Source organism: Phalaenopsis equestris, unplaced genomic scaffold (genome assembly GCF_001263595.1).
Source record: "Phalaenopsis equestris unplaced genomic scaffold, ASM126359v1 Scaffold000513, whole genome shotgun sequence".
Lineage (NCBI taxonomy): Eukaryota > Viridiplantae > Streptophyta > Magnoliopsida > Asparagales > Orchidaceae > Phalaenopsis > Phalaenopsis equestris.
In genome coordinates this window covers 2,723,558-2,739,435 of record NW_018164953.1, presented here as the reverse complement: position 1 = coordinate 2,739,435, position 15,878 = coordinate 2,723,558, and the positions used below count along the sequence as shown (strand labels likewise).

General features: G+C 35.4%; 2 protein-coding genes across 3 annotated transcripts in view; both read left to right on the top strand.

The window, feature by feature from the left end:
• Positions 1-1,594, top strand: part of LOC110028555 — a 3,042-nt gene extending 1,448 nt beyond the window's left edge. Inside the window, exons 3-4 of the mRNA XM_020730452.1 lie at positions 1,125-1,170; positions 1,261-1,594. Of these exons, the coding sequence (XP_020586111.1) occupies positions 1,125-1,170; positions 1,261-1,446 (232 nt within the window). The 3' untranslated portion in view covers positions 1,447-1,594. The remainder of the gene's footprint in view (positions 1-1,124; positions 1,171-1,260) is intronic.
• An 8,372-nt stretch (positions 1,595-9,966) lies between these two features.
• LOC110028565 overlaps positions 9,967-15,878 on the top strand; it is a 29,999-nt gene continuing 24,087 nt past the window's right edge. For both annotated transcript variants that reach the window (XM_020730467.1, XM_020730468.1), the window contains exons 1-2: positions 9,967-10,332; positions 15,584-15,677. In XM_020730467.1, coding sequence (XP_020586126.1) covers positions 10,021-10,332; positions 15,584-15,677 — 406 coding nt within the window. In that variant the 5' untranslated portion in view covers positions 9,967-10,020. The remainder of the gene's footprint in view (positions 10,333-15,583; positions 15,678-15,878) is intronic.

Sequence of the window (15,878 nt, the reverse complement as noted above, 5' to 3'; positions counted from 1 at the left end):
TGTGTGGGTGTTTTTTGTGTGGGGAGCCGAACAGGAGCCGTTCACGAACAAAGAGTCATTTTGACAACTTTAATCATGTAGTCATCAGATGTTAATGATTGAGGTAAGATTTAAAACATCATTTGAGTCTAATTTAATAATTTTTATTCTATCTTCTTCATTAATACTTTTAATTGATTATAACCAACTAAATTAAAAAAAAGACTACTATATATATATAATTGATTAGTAGTATTTCGAGCCAAAACGAGCCGAACACAAACGAACAAATATTTATTCGTGTTGTTCGGGTTTGGCTCGTTAACTTAGCGAACGAGCCGAACTTCTTAACGAGCCGAACACGAGCTATTTGCGAACAACGACCCATTTTGACAGCCCTAATTGTGTTAGTTTTATTTATTTATTTATTTTTTGTTTTACTTCGTGCGAATGAAATTTTGTCCAAGTATTTGTATCGTATTTTGACATTTTTGTAACTTTTTATAAACTTTCACAATTTCTATAAATTTAGTGCAAAAAATTGTTACATATCACCCATTTTCTATGTATTTAAATAACGAACTTGTAAACTTCAATTTTTATATATATCATCTTATCTATGCATGAAATATTATATTTTATTTTTTTAAGTTGATAATATTATGGATATGTGTGAAATATTTGGGTGGTATAAATGTCACAAGTAAATTTTGAGATGTTAGAGATGTTAATATATAGAAATTGGCCACGTATATGACATAATATCATTATCAAAATATTAAATATATGATACATAAAAGGAAAAATATTTACGTACGTCATACGCACGCAGAATTTCGTGTATATAACGGTTATTCATTGGGTATTGGAGTGTTATCTCGCTGTTATTGGGATTAAAAAAAGATGAGTGCCTAACCACAAAATGTATTGGTAGGTTATTGAGAAGTTATTAAGATGTTATTGAGGTTAATACCCCCAATAACATCTCAAAAACCCCCAATAACTTGGTCATTGGAAGGTTATTGGAGGTCACACGCATGCAGAATTGCATGCGTATGATGCACGTAAATAGCGCTCCATAAAAGACACCAAACATTATAATTTTTTTTTCTTAAGAAGCTAATGATATTTTCCTCATCTTACAGCTTCACGTGCAAGCAAATGAAGATGAGAAATCGAGAACCGCACATGGTAAAAATTTGAACAGCAATGAATTATGTAACATTACAAATCCATCACATGAAGTTATATGTAAAGCGTTTCTTCTACATTTTTTTTCAGAAAGCATTGGAAGCATTCATCATAATATTGACTGCAACACAGCTGGTGTATCTCATAATGCTTCATTTGGGAATTAAGAGCAGGAAGTATGGCGCGGGGTATAGGAGCTACTGCAATGCTCGTATGATGATGGAGAATGAGAATAGGACAGACGCAGCAGCTGCTGCAGGGGCAGATGATGTTTAGAGATTTAGTGGTTGGATGATGATTTGTAGGCACTTTATGTTCTTTTGCTTTCAAGTGCAATGTTTTTTTTGGTTTTAGGGTTGATTAGGAAGAGGTTTATGATTGATGATGAGTTATTTAGGGGTGGTTTGGGGTAGTTATTTTTGGGTTATTTTTGGTTTTATTTGTATTTAGGGGTGGTTTGGGGTAGTTATTTTTGGTTTTATTTGTTTTTTTTTTTTTTTAATTTTGTTTAAGTTTTGAGTTGAAATATTTTTAATATCTTAGAATGTGGTTTTTTTGGCAGACATGTTGATTTATGGGGCGGTGATGGTCTCTGGTGATGACTAGAAAGGGTGGTGGAGGGCAATTAATATTAGTAGTTTGTTTTTAAGAGTATTTTTAAGTTATTTTGAATGATTTTAAAAGTATTTTGATTCATCCTTAAAAATTGAAAAAAGAGGTGTTGTTTACAAAGGTAGTGTCTGAAACATTGGTATTTAGAAATTTCTTGCCTGAAACATTCGTATTTAGAAATCTGCCATCATTTTTTAAAATTTTAACTCAAATATTAAAATTCATAATAAAATCTCAACTCATATTTTTCATTTATATCAAATTCTCATTGGTTTGATCATGAGATGCGTTCTGATTGGGTGCTACATTTTATAAATAACTCTCTAAAAATATATTTATGTACTAAACAGGCTTAAACTAAAAAAAGATAAAAGTGAGTTCCAATAAGCTTTTTCTTCACCAGGTTATGCTTTTCAAATTTTCCTCTTAATAGCTCGTATATTTTAGTTTTTCTTTTCTTTTTGATAAAAGATTCAATGAAAATGACAATAAGAAATTTAATGAATAAATTTTTAAATTTTATTTTTGAATATAATTAATTTTTATGTCAAAAATATCAGGTGTTGATTCCTTTTTAGACGTAGGGTTTCGTTTTGTTTGTTAGTGCATACAACCTTGTAAAGACCTTGTATAGTAGGGAGAAAATGAAGGAAAAATAGATTCCTCAATCTTGATGTATAAATACACAAAAAATGTGGTATGTATATAAATTCTTCAATCCTTATATAATATGTGTATCTTTAGTGCTTGGGAATTATATAAACATGTCATTTACATACATACAACCCAATTCTTTTGTTTTTATATATCTAAAATCTACATTTTGTTTTTTAAATTTATTTCATCCAAATATTGAGTGTTTTACACATATACATGATAAATCTCCAAAATATTATCTTACATGCACAAATAAGACATGCATTGGACTGAGACCTCTAGATATTTAATTATATGTACTCCAATTCAAATGAAGTTTTTGATAAGATGAGCCAGCTGACATCAGACATAGCTCGATCTGAGTCTAAGTGAGCCTAGATTATGCACTTAAAACATAATAAACATATTTAAAATTTATTTTGGGGGACCAATGACCTCCATATCTGACAAATTTTAAAGTTAAATCGGTTGCCTCGATAAGATGAATCTAACGAGGCTAAAATCACTTAATGCTAGCATCATTAAAGTGTTTAAATGCTCATAAAACTATATCTGATCAAGGAATCATTCTGGGAGATTTGATGGAGTGTTCCAAATTGATGCAACATTTCATGGACTATTTCACTTTTAAAATCATTAAATAGACCGTCACTCTCTTCATGAAGATGAATCTAGACTTGGAAGAGATGACTGAAAGTGCTCCAAGCTCTTGGGGTTCCCAAGCACCACTATCATCAAACCATCGTCTAATCACTGCAGTCATTGGACCACCGATGCTCGACCACCATCATCGTCACCGTTAAACTAATATCAATAGCCTTCTGCCATCACCAAACCATCATTGCCAGAATGACTCCATAACCGCATTCGGACAACCACTGTCTGGACACCACCGTTGTCACCGCCCGACCACCGTCATCTGATCATTGACTCTATCGAACCGCCACTATCATCATCATTTGTACCACCATCATTGTGATGTTGTCGTTGATGGACAACCTCTACCCGACCAACCCCATCATTATCGCTACACCACTGGTGTAGGATAGAAGCCATCACCGTCATCACTACCAAACCACTACCATCTGGCTGCCAGAGCACTGCTGCACCACCACTAGTATCGTTGTTTCCAAACCAGCATCATCAGGTTGCCACCACCGCTAGACCACTACTGTGCACCCCTTTGTTGTCGGACCACCACCATCAGACCATCACTAGCAACAACATTGTCATATAATTTCTTAGCACATGACCTCTAGTGTCTGTCTCTCATTATAATTTTCAGTTCACCGCCGCCACTTCCCCAATGTATTCCAACAATCCCCTAGCTAAAATTACATTGATAAATCCCACTTATGTAATATTGCTTCCGGGTATTCATGGGACGATAAAGTCTCATAATCTACACCGGCATAGTGGAATCATTTCAGTTGGGATGACCTCGTGGTTTTTAACCTTTTGGGTTTTCTACATAAAAACTTCTATTGTTCTATCATTCAATTTTTTTCTTTTATTTATATGTGTTCCAGATCTTCATGCAATATTAGAACATTAAGAAATCACTCTTCTGCTATGAATTTACTAGCACAAAATTGTTTGGTGGTATTTTTGGAAAGCACTCATACCCTTGCAGAATTTGTGTCGATCATTAAAAGACAACAAATACTAATAATAATAGAGTCTCTCACTTTATTTCTCACTATTCTAAAGGACAACCTTAGAGCCTGAGGCATCAAGCCTTTGCTTTATTCCTCCCCAAGATACACTATCCTGCTTGTGAAGATGCTTTTTGTCTGTCTTTAGAAGATCGGGTGCATATGAGAGAGGATTCCAAAAATGAGATCTTTAGCTCTTACGTAATGTTTGACAACTAGTGCAGACACAATCACATGGGTATTACATGCCATGAGATCAACCATCAATGGATAATCCCTTACTTTTGCTTGAATGGGCCCCCTCCACATAATGATAGAATTTCTTTTTATGGGTTTTGATGTTGACCTTTGTTTAAGTTGCTCCATCTCATACAACTTGACTTGATCATAACCCTTCAATACTCAATAAGAAATTATTGACTTACTAATACTTTTAATATTATAATCTTCGATGAGCTATGACGTATAGATCGAGAAAATCCCCTTTCAAGGGAAAAGAACCAATCCAATACTTGCCAAAATCTCCTGAGGTCTTCACGTGAGATAGTCCCCTAGCACGCCTTCTAGAAGGCTTTGAGCTTCCAAAATTTAACTTAGATGAAGTGGACACTCTTCACGAGATCCCCAAAAAGTAAATCATATTAATGTCTTGGGCATGATCATGGTTGGGTAGTCTCTTTGTTTTCCACTTTGATATCAATCTCATGAGAGCAAATTCTAGGTTGGGGGGGGTGCTGGGTTGGCACTAGGTGAGTAAATGAGTCAAGTCGAGCTCAAGCCACCCTTGACTTGAGCTTGAGCTTGATTAATTTTATCGTGTTCAAGCTCAATTCTACAAGTTCAAGCAGGTTGTTTATTATAAAAGATATAAAATAATATTAATTTAAGGTATTGTTATAACAAAATGTCAAATATAACAAGCAATTAAAAGAGAAATAATAAAAAAAAACATTTAATATATTATAGAAAATGTTTTTTAAAATAAACAACCTGCTTGGTGCGTAAATGAGTTAAGTCGAGCTCAAGCCACCAGAGACATGAGCTTGAGCTTGATTAATTTTATCGTGTTCAAGTTCAAGCAGGTTGTTTATTATAAAAGATATAAAATAATATTAATTTAAGGTATTTTTATAACAAAATGTCAAATATAATGAGCAATTAAAAGAGAAATAATAAAAAAAAAACATTTAATGTAAAATAGAAAATATTTTTAATACTTCAAAAATAATGAGTTCAAATTTAATATATTTTGAGTATATTTTATATTAATATTTTTTCTAAACGAGTCGATTTGGGACTAACTTGAGCTTGGTTTGTTAGCTCATTGCGTTGAGTTCATGAGCCACTTATCGAGCCGAGCTTAAGCTGACTCAAGTGTCAGCTTGACTCCCTTACACCCTGATCAAAGGAAAATATGTTTAGATTTTCATACATATTTTACACTGATTTTGATGATATTTCACTTTAAAGAAAGGTATTTTTGATGTTTTGTTGCAAATATGTTGAATTATGGTCATTGGATCAAAAAGATGCAAAAATGACCAAAATATGAAGATTTGATCTTGGGCGCCGACGGCGAGCTCGACGCCGCCAACAGCGAGTTTTTCCCGAGAGTCCAGGACTACAGGCCTTGATCGCGTCCAAACCCTGTATGTTTGATGAGGGCAATCAATGGGTTTTTAAGGGAAGAAAAATTTCTCACTATAGGATCACAGGCCTTGTTTGCTTCTAAACCTAGTCTATCCGATGAGGGTAGTCAACACCTCTTTCAAGAGAAGACAATTTCCTCATCAGAGGACTACATGTCTTGATCATCTCCAAACCAGACTTGTGTGATAAGGGCAGTCAACACCTCTTTCAAAAGAAGATAATTGCCTCATCATATGATAATGGACCTTGATCATCTCAAAACCTGTTCTGTTCGATGAGGGTAGTCAACACCTCTTCCAAGGGAAGTTAGTTGCCTCATTACATGACTACAAGCCTTCATCACCTCCAAACTCAGTATGTCTGATGAGGGTAGTTAACACCTCTTCCAAGGGAAGACAATTGTCTATTTGCAGGACAACAAGTACTGATCAATTCCAAATTTAGTTGTCCAATGAGAGTAATGAACACATTTTTCCAAGAGAAGATAATTTCCTAATTGCAGAACAACTTGCCTTATTCATATCCAAACTTAGTCCTTCCCATGGGAAAGTCAACACCTATTTTAAGTAAAGACAATTACCTCATTGTAGGACTACAGGGCCTTGATCGCCTCTAAATCCAACTTATTTGATGAGGAAAGTTCACACAATTTTCAAGTTAAACCTTGAACACCTCCAAATTTAATTCGTTCAACGAATATGTGTGAACTTTTCTATTTTTAATGGAAATTCATAATATGATTGTCAAGAACATATTTTCATTAGTGAGCTCTTGTTTTAACCTCTAGGGGGTATTTATAGTCGCAATAAAGAGAAAATATGGGAGATATTTAAATGGAAAAAAAAATTAAATTCCCAAAGAACATTAACTTATTTAATCTCATATATATATAAATATATTAAAAAAAGCAAAAAATAAAAAAAAAAAATAAAAAAAAATTAGTGTGTGCACGTCTATGCATATGTGCGTGCATGCGCACACACACAAGCACCTGAGACATAGTGTGTCAGTGCTTATGCATAGGCACACATGTGCACGTAAGCATGCAAGCAGCTGCACACGAGCGCACCACTAGCATGCCTTCGCATACATCATTGCTACACCTGACAACATTAGTCTGTCCAACACATTTTCTGCATCTTTTGGTCTATAAAGCTATTTCCAGCATTCCTAACCCAAATTTGATATTTTAATTAATTATCAAGGAGACAATCTTGGGTTATGACTCCCGAGGAAAGGATTGTACCAATACATAAGAAACAACTGCATCTCACAATTCCTTCAATATCACATTTAAATCGCGATAATTTTTCAAAAACTTGAGATATATTCTCAACTTCATTGACAATGACGACTGAAATAAGGGGACAACTGATATTTATCCAAAAAATTATCTTAATCATGCACAAATTTTAATACACATTGGAACTGAGAATTCTAAACATTTAATTACTTATACTCTAATTCAAAAGATATGTCTTGATAAGATGAATCAACTCACATCAAGTATAATTCGATTTGAGTCCAAGCGAGTCCATATCATGCACTTAAAACACAATAAAGATTATTGAGATATATTTTGGTGGGACCAATTGATCTCCAAATTTGACAAGTTTATAGTCAAATCAAGTATCTCAATAAGATGAATCCAACGAGTCCAAGATCACTTAATTTTGACATCATTAAGGCACACAAATACTCATAAAACTATATTTGATCAATGAAATCACCCTGGGTCATCTGATTGGGTTGTTCGAAATCATGCAGTATTTATAGACTATGTCATTCCTAAAATCTATGAATAAACGCCCACTCTCTCCATGAAGTGGGACATGTTTCAAACTATTGAGGGTTCATGAGCTCCACCACCAACTTTGGTCTTCATCATCATCAAATCACTGCTGCCCAGACACCTCCGTCATCTCAATCATACCACCACTTTCGGGCCACTGCTGCACAAGCACTAACATCACCTTCGAACACCACAATCGAGCGACCCTCATCGATAGATCACAATTGCTTAGCAACATTCGTCGTCTTCATCGTCGAACCACAGTTGTCTCACGAGCATGATCACAGTTGTTAGACTATCGCTACCAGGCCATAATCATCGTCATCGTCGGACCACTGTTGTCTGCCACTACCACCACCGCCACAGTCATTAGACCAACACCCCAAGACCACAATGGTATTGCTGCCACCACTGTCTTGATTGCTGACGCCAAACAACAGCCTCATTGTTGTCGAATCACAACCATTGGGTTGCCACCATTGTCAGACCACCACTTACCGGCTATCCCAACCAAATTATCACAATTATGTCACTGTTACCGACGATAATGATATCAAATTTTATGAAACATAACTTCTACCGCCAGACTTTTTTCAGAACAATCGGGTCATCTCCACTTCCCCAATGTTCACTTGTGTAATATTGCTTCCAGCTTTTCAAGAGGCGATAAAAACTTATAACATACATAGGCTGATAGGCATAGCTGAATTATTTCAATTCAGCTAGGCCTCGTGATTTTTACCCTTTTGAGTTTTCCACATAAAAACTCTTAATGTTCTCTTTGTCAATTTTTTTCTTTTATTTGTGCTCGTGTTATATTTTCATACAATACTAGTACATTGATACATCATTCTACCGTCATGAATTTACCAGCACACACACACAGATATATATATATATATATATATATATATATATATATATATATGCTTGTTTTTGTTTTAGTTCTAGAAAGATAAATACAGAAGAATTGTGGCCTTATAAACAAGCATTTTCTTCAACTTTTGTCATTTTGACTTTCGAGGCATAATTTCTATGTATTTACATATATAACATGTGAATAATATTTCTTACGTCTATACCACATTGTCTATGTTTAAAAGTGTTGTATTTCACTTTTTATAATTTAATAATGATGGTATTTATTTAGTCACGATGGCATTCAAGATATGTACAAAAGATATAAGTATTATAAATATAAAAATTAAATTTTTTATATTAAATATATAAATATACACAAATTATGTCACATATATGTAGATGCTCCTATATTATTTTGCCGACATGTATTTCAAATTATAGAAATATCTAAGAGGCATTTATTTACATACATACTATTCAATTCTTTTGTATTTATATATCTAACACTTAAATTTTATTTTTTATATTTATTTAAATCATTTAAATATTTCATATAACATAACAAATTATTATTTTAGTTACAGACAACTTTCATGCATATTAAGTAATTTTAAAGTAAAATATAAAATTCTAAGGTTGGAATTTGGAAATGTAAATACAAAAAAAATTGGATTGATCCACTCGCAAAATTATTGTATCAGGATACCATATGTAAATATACATCAAGTGTCAAATAATAGGGGGTCACGTGGTAATTTGAAACCAACGATATACACGATTCAGACCCGGGTTGTCATGTGGCACAGGGGAAATATTTGCGTACATAAGACGTACCCAACACTGCGTATATCAGGGGTTATTAAGGGGATACATGGGGGTTATATCCGGGTTATACCCCCCTGTAATCTCCGTGTAACTCCCCTGTAACATTCGTGTAACTTACTTGTTCCCATGAAACTACAGAAGCACATAACTCATTTATAGGTTACAGATAAATTACAGGGAGGCTACAAGGAGGTTACAAAGGGATTTAACCCCGATATAACCCCCTATACCCCTGAATAACCACCGACGACCCAAATATTTTCCGTGACACAGACACCTGATATAAAATTTTGCATCAAATTTGCATGGTAGAATAATTTTTCGTGAGGCTGGTAGCTCCCTGCTTCCAATGATAAAATATTACATCAGTACTACGCACGTAAGAATAACGTGCGTAACTAATCAAATCACGCCATGACATCTCGCGCGATAGAGCAAAAAAAACGGCGCAGTAACACGGAGAATATTCCCTCCTGTGTTATTCATGTGTTATTGCACGTTATTCATGTGTTATTGCGTGTTATTCATGTGTTATTGATGTGTTATTATGTTATTATAACACCAAGAATATTCTCAGGACACAATAACACATGAATAACATACAATAATACTTGAATAACACAAGAAATATTTTCCGTGTTACTACGCCGTTTTTTTTTCTATGATGCGCGAGATATCGTGACGTGATTTCATTGGCTGTGGGTTACTGATGTAATATTTTTTGGCTTCCAATAGCTACTAGAACACTGGTAGCTCCCTGCTTCCTTATCCCTCCACTCCCGAGAGAAAAAACCCTGGATGGCTTCACTTGCGCTCGTTCATGCCCAATGGTCGACTGCTCTCCACCACAACCGTAATAAGCAGGTAGCTGTTGTCCGACGCAAAGGTATCATCCTTTCATCCACCTCCCACCGCTTTCCCACCGCGTTTCAGCGATTTCCTCAGCGACGTTTTAGCTGCGGATTTCCAATTGGGGCTCAGGAGCGCGGCAATGGAGACGCCGCAGCTACCCATGAGGAAAACCAGCTGGTGAGGATAGTCCTGCAATCCTCGCTCTGGGCCGCAGAAGCTGTTTACATTTTGTGGCTTTTCTTTCTTCCGTACGCGCCTGTAAGCACTTCTTCTTCTTACCACTTATTACGTATGATGTTCCTATGATAGGCTTGATGTTTGTAATGAGAGTTTTATTCTTGTTCATGTTCTTCTTGCTCTTCTTCTTTTTTGATTTTGGGGTTTTTATTAAATTTTGATCTTTTCATCTTTCAGGGTTCTTATGTGATGGAATTCGACTGTAGAGAGCAAGATTTATTGTATTATATTTGAGTTGTGCTCTGCACACAATCAGACAAGTAAAATGCAAAACATAGGAAATACATTTTTATGGAAATGGAAAAATGAGGGGGCATTATTTTTTTGTCAGGCTGAGCTTGATTTTTTTGTCAGGGTGAGCGCTAGAATCTGGCCTCTTGTTTTTCTTTATTTTATTTCCAACCCATGTGCTATGTGAGGCATATACTTAGAACCTTTTTCTCTAATTTTTTTTGGTCTTCCTATTAACTTGAAGTTAGTATGATGTAAAAATTTGAAGCTATGGTGAGTGTCTTGGTAGTAATAGTAAATAGAATCTGAAGGTGGTGATGTGGATTTGTTGCAAGGGCCGAGGTGATTTCTTGCCTTGGAGAATCAAGAGGACTAGATTACCTGAAATTTATGAGCAATTGAAGTGGGATGAGGCAATAAGTCTCCTAGGAGGGAGAATTAGGCAATCTAGAGCCGTTAGGTTACTTGAGATAGCTGGGGTGGCCCTTCTCTTTATAGAAAGGGAAATTAGGTGACCCGGAGTCGACGGGAAACTAATGATGGTTGGAATAGTTCCTTTCCTAGGAGGATGAGGAATTGGGTGGCTTGTAGATATGAAGCTAGACAGACCTAAAAACACTATGAATGGCTAGATGAACAACATAGGTGATGGCCAAAGCTCTAAAATACTCCATGATCTGATATTTTGTCGTGCATTAACTTCTCAAGGCCTTAAAAAATGTCGAGCAATTAACGCTAGACTTTTAAATGAAACAAGTTAAACCCGCAACTCGGATGGTTAACCTATATAACTATTTGGTGTTTCATGCCGATGACATATCTTGAATAGTTTTTACTTTCTTTGGATTTGCTTTGATACCTTTTAGTGTGAGAAGATAGCCTAAGAAATTCTCTGTTCCAACACCAAAAGTGCACTTGAGTGAATTTAGGGTATGTTAGGGCAGCTGCAGCTTATCCGGCTTTTTCAGATAAGCTGATTATCTTGACAAGCTGGTGATAAGCAGCTGATCCAGATAAACTGTCTGTCTGTTTGGTTTTTGAGTTTAGAAAACAACTGATTCTGGATAAATGATCATTCTGCCCCTGTTTCTGATAAGCTGTTTAGTTGTTTGATTTGTGTGTTTTATAAACAACTTATTTGCATATTTATTTAGTTAAATGAACAATCTGACACCCAAAATTTGTAATGTTGTCTACAAAACTGCAATATATATCCCTTAGATATTTTAGAATCAATTAAACCCATTCAGACTCATTCGACGCAAACAGAACACCAAAAAATTTACTCATTTCCCAATCAGAGACATGAAAATACAAAAGAGTTGAGTTATGTGTAAGTAAAACTTCCAAAAACAAATTCTAGAGACACAAACATAATATCTTGTAGGAGAAAGTTTAAGATGCTAGAAAATACTGTTAATTTAAAATAACAAAATCTTCTGCATTTACATATCTCACAACAATTCAAGTGAAAGTTCTCCAAAAAATTCCCATCACATATGGAAGCTCATTGTTCAAAAACTTGCACCAACCATTTATTCAATCTTCTCCCCATCTATCTTACCTCGTGTTCCTAAACCTTGAATCAACATCTGCTTTATGGATCACACTTTCCAAATGACTTCAATCCTCCCACAGGGCTCGAGTTATTCTGCTTAAAAATGAGTTACAAATCACTATAAAGAACAACTGTATGAATCAGTATCTCACAGAAATCAAGACTGTGGTGGATCAAATTACAACAACGTAAGCACAAGTAGACCTTGAAGATATTATCATATATATTCTAAATGGGCTTCTTACATCTTACAGTTCTTTCAAGACGACAATTAGAACCAGGTTGTTCTCTGCTGTGAGGAGATTCCTCTCAATACATTGGCTTCATAAAAGCAAGCTCTTTCTTAAATTGCTCTCCTGCAATGAGGAGATTCGTCGCAATCTTCCGGGAGGACGCAAAGCTCCTGTTCCTTCGGCCACTGCCTGAAGATCATCATGTTCAAATCTGCAATCGGTCAGAACCTACCCAACCAAAATCCAAAATCTGGGACGAAGAACTAGGGCGCGAACAGGCTTACCTTCTTCGACGGTTTCTGGTCGGAGCGGAGAGGAGGAATGAGAAAGATGGGAGTTTCGGTGGTCTCTGCAAGCAGTGATCCCTTCGCCTTTCCAGCTAAGCTCGATCTCGAGCTTAGAGAGGGAGGAAGGGCTCGCGAGAGCTTCGAGTTTGGGGACGAAGACAACCTCGCCAAAATTTTTTACAAATGTAGACCACGGCTCGCGTTTAATGTAAAATAGAAACTCATTTTTCATATAAGTTTTTTGAACGCGCGATCCAAACAGTGAGGTGGCGTTTTCAAAATGCCGCCGCCGCAGCCGATAAGCTGCCCCAAACGCACCCTTAACCTCATTAAATTTTTGTTAAATTTTGAAAGTCTACTTTTAGGGAAACACACCCTAAACCTCATTAAATTTTTGTTAAATTTTCCCTTTTTTATTACTAAAAATTACATCTATCATACATAAGTAACATCAGTATTCTTAAGTAAAAATATATTACATTATAATAATATACATCATGTTTGATGATACATACAATTTTGTCAACTTCTGTAGAATGCATCTTGATCTAGTTGTACCTGAGAAAAACATCTAAGAAAATCATGACAAACTAGCCGACTGTTGAGTCAACTAGCAATCAATTTGTAGTAACAGGTAGTTATTTTTTGGGCATGTCAAATTTATATTCGTGAACCCTGCACATATCCATCACTTCTCGTTATTTTGGAACCATCATGAAGTTCATAGCCAGTCGGGATATATTAAACTTGTCTGATGTACCTTGCATCCAACATCTGTTGTATTTCATGGCAAGCAGGTCGTTCTGCGAGAGCAATAATGATGGATAACATCTTCTGCTTTATGGATAACTTGTGGCAGAAGACGTCGATGTCGATTCCCTACATCTCTTTGGTTGACTAGGTGAACATGTTTTGATGTTCACGGAAGATGGCAATCAATTCCTCTCTGTCTTACATAAAAAAACAATGCTCAATCTAAATGTTCTAATTATCTTTCCTTCGGCAATGGCGATTTCTTCTATGACTTGGTTAGCTTCCAAGCATCTCCACCTCTGCACTTAGAGCTGTAATGTTTCTTCCCTGACACTACCTAATGCCTATAGTTGGCATGTACGAGATTGTTCCAAATCTCCTTAGACGGTTATCGCTTCACTGCCTGGTAATTTAATGCAACATGATATGTTTATACCATGAATTTGGCAGTATTGAGGAGAGGATGATTGAAAATCGTGTTATAGGTTGCAGGGAGTTGACTATAATGAAGTCGACCATGGATGTAAATTATTCTTTTTTTCCAAAGCAATTGGCAGAACTATGGCTTCCATTATTTTATTCTCATTGGAAAAGCCTTACAATGGATGAAGGGTGGGATCAAGTGTGAGGATCCTCGGTTCATTTTTTCGTAAATAATTTTGAAACAAATACTAACAGAGCTTCTTGTGTCAATTAGAAAGTTGTTTATCTAGTAGTTTGCGCGCAACATGATGACCACAATTTTGTTGTTGTAGGAGCTACCCTTAGCGGGTATATCTTCGTTAGTGAAGGCGATATGTGTTTGACTTATGTGATGTCATTGTCTCTGGAGGTGGGATAACGCATTCCCTTGATGATTGTGTTTTGACTCTAGAGGTAATTACGCGGTCCCTTGATACTTGTGTCGTTGACTCTTGAGGTGAGTACGCACTCCTTTGATAATTATTGTAGTGATTCCCTTATGGTTGTCATCATTTATTTTTTCAGCTTGTTGGTTTGTTATGTTCCAAATTCTCTGATGCACTCCATGTTACTTGTAGTTTCTCTGTTACTTGACACTCACCACACCTTTCAGGATGTTGGATCATGATTTGTTCGTGAACTAGCATACAGAAGGAAAAAAGTTAGAAATAAAAAATTAGAACCAGGGAACAAAGAAAGGATTTACTGGAAAATGAGCTTTGTAACATGTCTGGGACTTGATCCATTTCTTATAACCATCATCTTATTTATAAGTGAGTCGGTTCATGTACTACAACATTATAAGTAATGTTCTTATTACACAAGGTTCACAAGATATATTATTTCATCTTCACTGTCTTCTTCTGGTGTGGGCATTAAAATATATTGTCCTGTCTTAATTATCTATTTTTAAAAAAATCCTTTTCTTCTTGTAGCATTTTTGGTATAACATCCTTGATAATACCTCTATCAACCTAGTTGGCTGTATGACGAGTTCGTTCAATCTAATCCAAGGGGTACAATATTGAATTTGTCATACCAACGTAGTCGGGTGTATTTCTCATACAATTTGATTGAATTGCCTTAGTCATTTTTTATTATTCAGCTTCGAGGGCGAGTTGCCCCCTACCTGGTCCTTTGATTTGGTTGGTCTGCCAATCTACTGGATTAACTCAATGAACTGGTTGGTGCATTGGACTTTCCTGCTTCTGGTCATATAGATTATATATAAGGCCACTGATAAGGGCAATGGTTTTTATTAATTATGGGAGATTTGATCTCTCTAAAATAAAGTGAAATTTAATTCTAATGCATTTAGGTGCATTTTTTGTGTAGCAGCTTGAGTTACATTAAGAACTCCACTGCGAAGCATGTTCATCTTGGAGCACAACTAGGATGGGTTGTTGTGAAGTTACATGAAGATTACAAAACCACAACGGGCATTATTCAATGAATGATTGCTCAAGCTTGTAAATTTAATAACTACTGCGATAAATGACTGAAATTCAAATGTTTTTGCTCAATCTAACAATAGTTACAAAAAAGCAACGATTTTTTTTTTTTTTTTTTGCATCAAACACTCTCAGTTCGAGTAAATCATGCTTTTTTTTAAAATAATTATACATATATCTGTATTAAGTGTGATCCAACATCAATGTTTTTTTTTTACGAAATACCCATAATACTGTATTCCAAGTCAGGTAATTGAAAGCTTTTACTAGTCCTGATTCTGATGCTTTTGTCTTCAGGGTGATCCAGTCTGGGCTATTAAATCGAATACAGTCAATGATCTTATGGGTCTGTCACTCAACTTCTTCCTTATTTTGCCCTTAGCAAATCTGGGTAAGACTTGCATCTTTTGATTTTCTTCCTGAAATATTTACAAAGCTCAGAAACTTCTTTTATCAGCTTTTATGTTATTATAAAGGAAGATTTACATACGCTCCACACAATTTTAATTTATTTACATACATAATACAGAAATTTTTTTTATTACATTTATTGCATTTTACCTGTGCAAGAAAAGGTTTATTTCACCTGTGA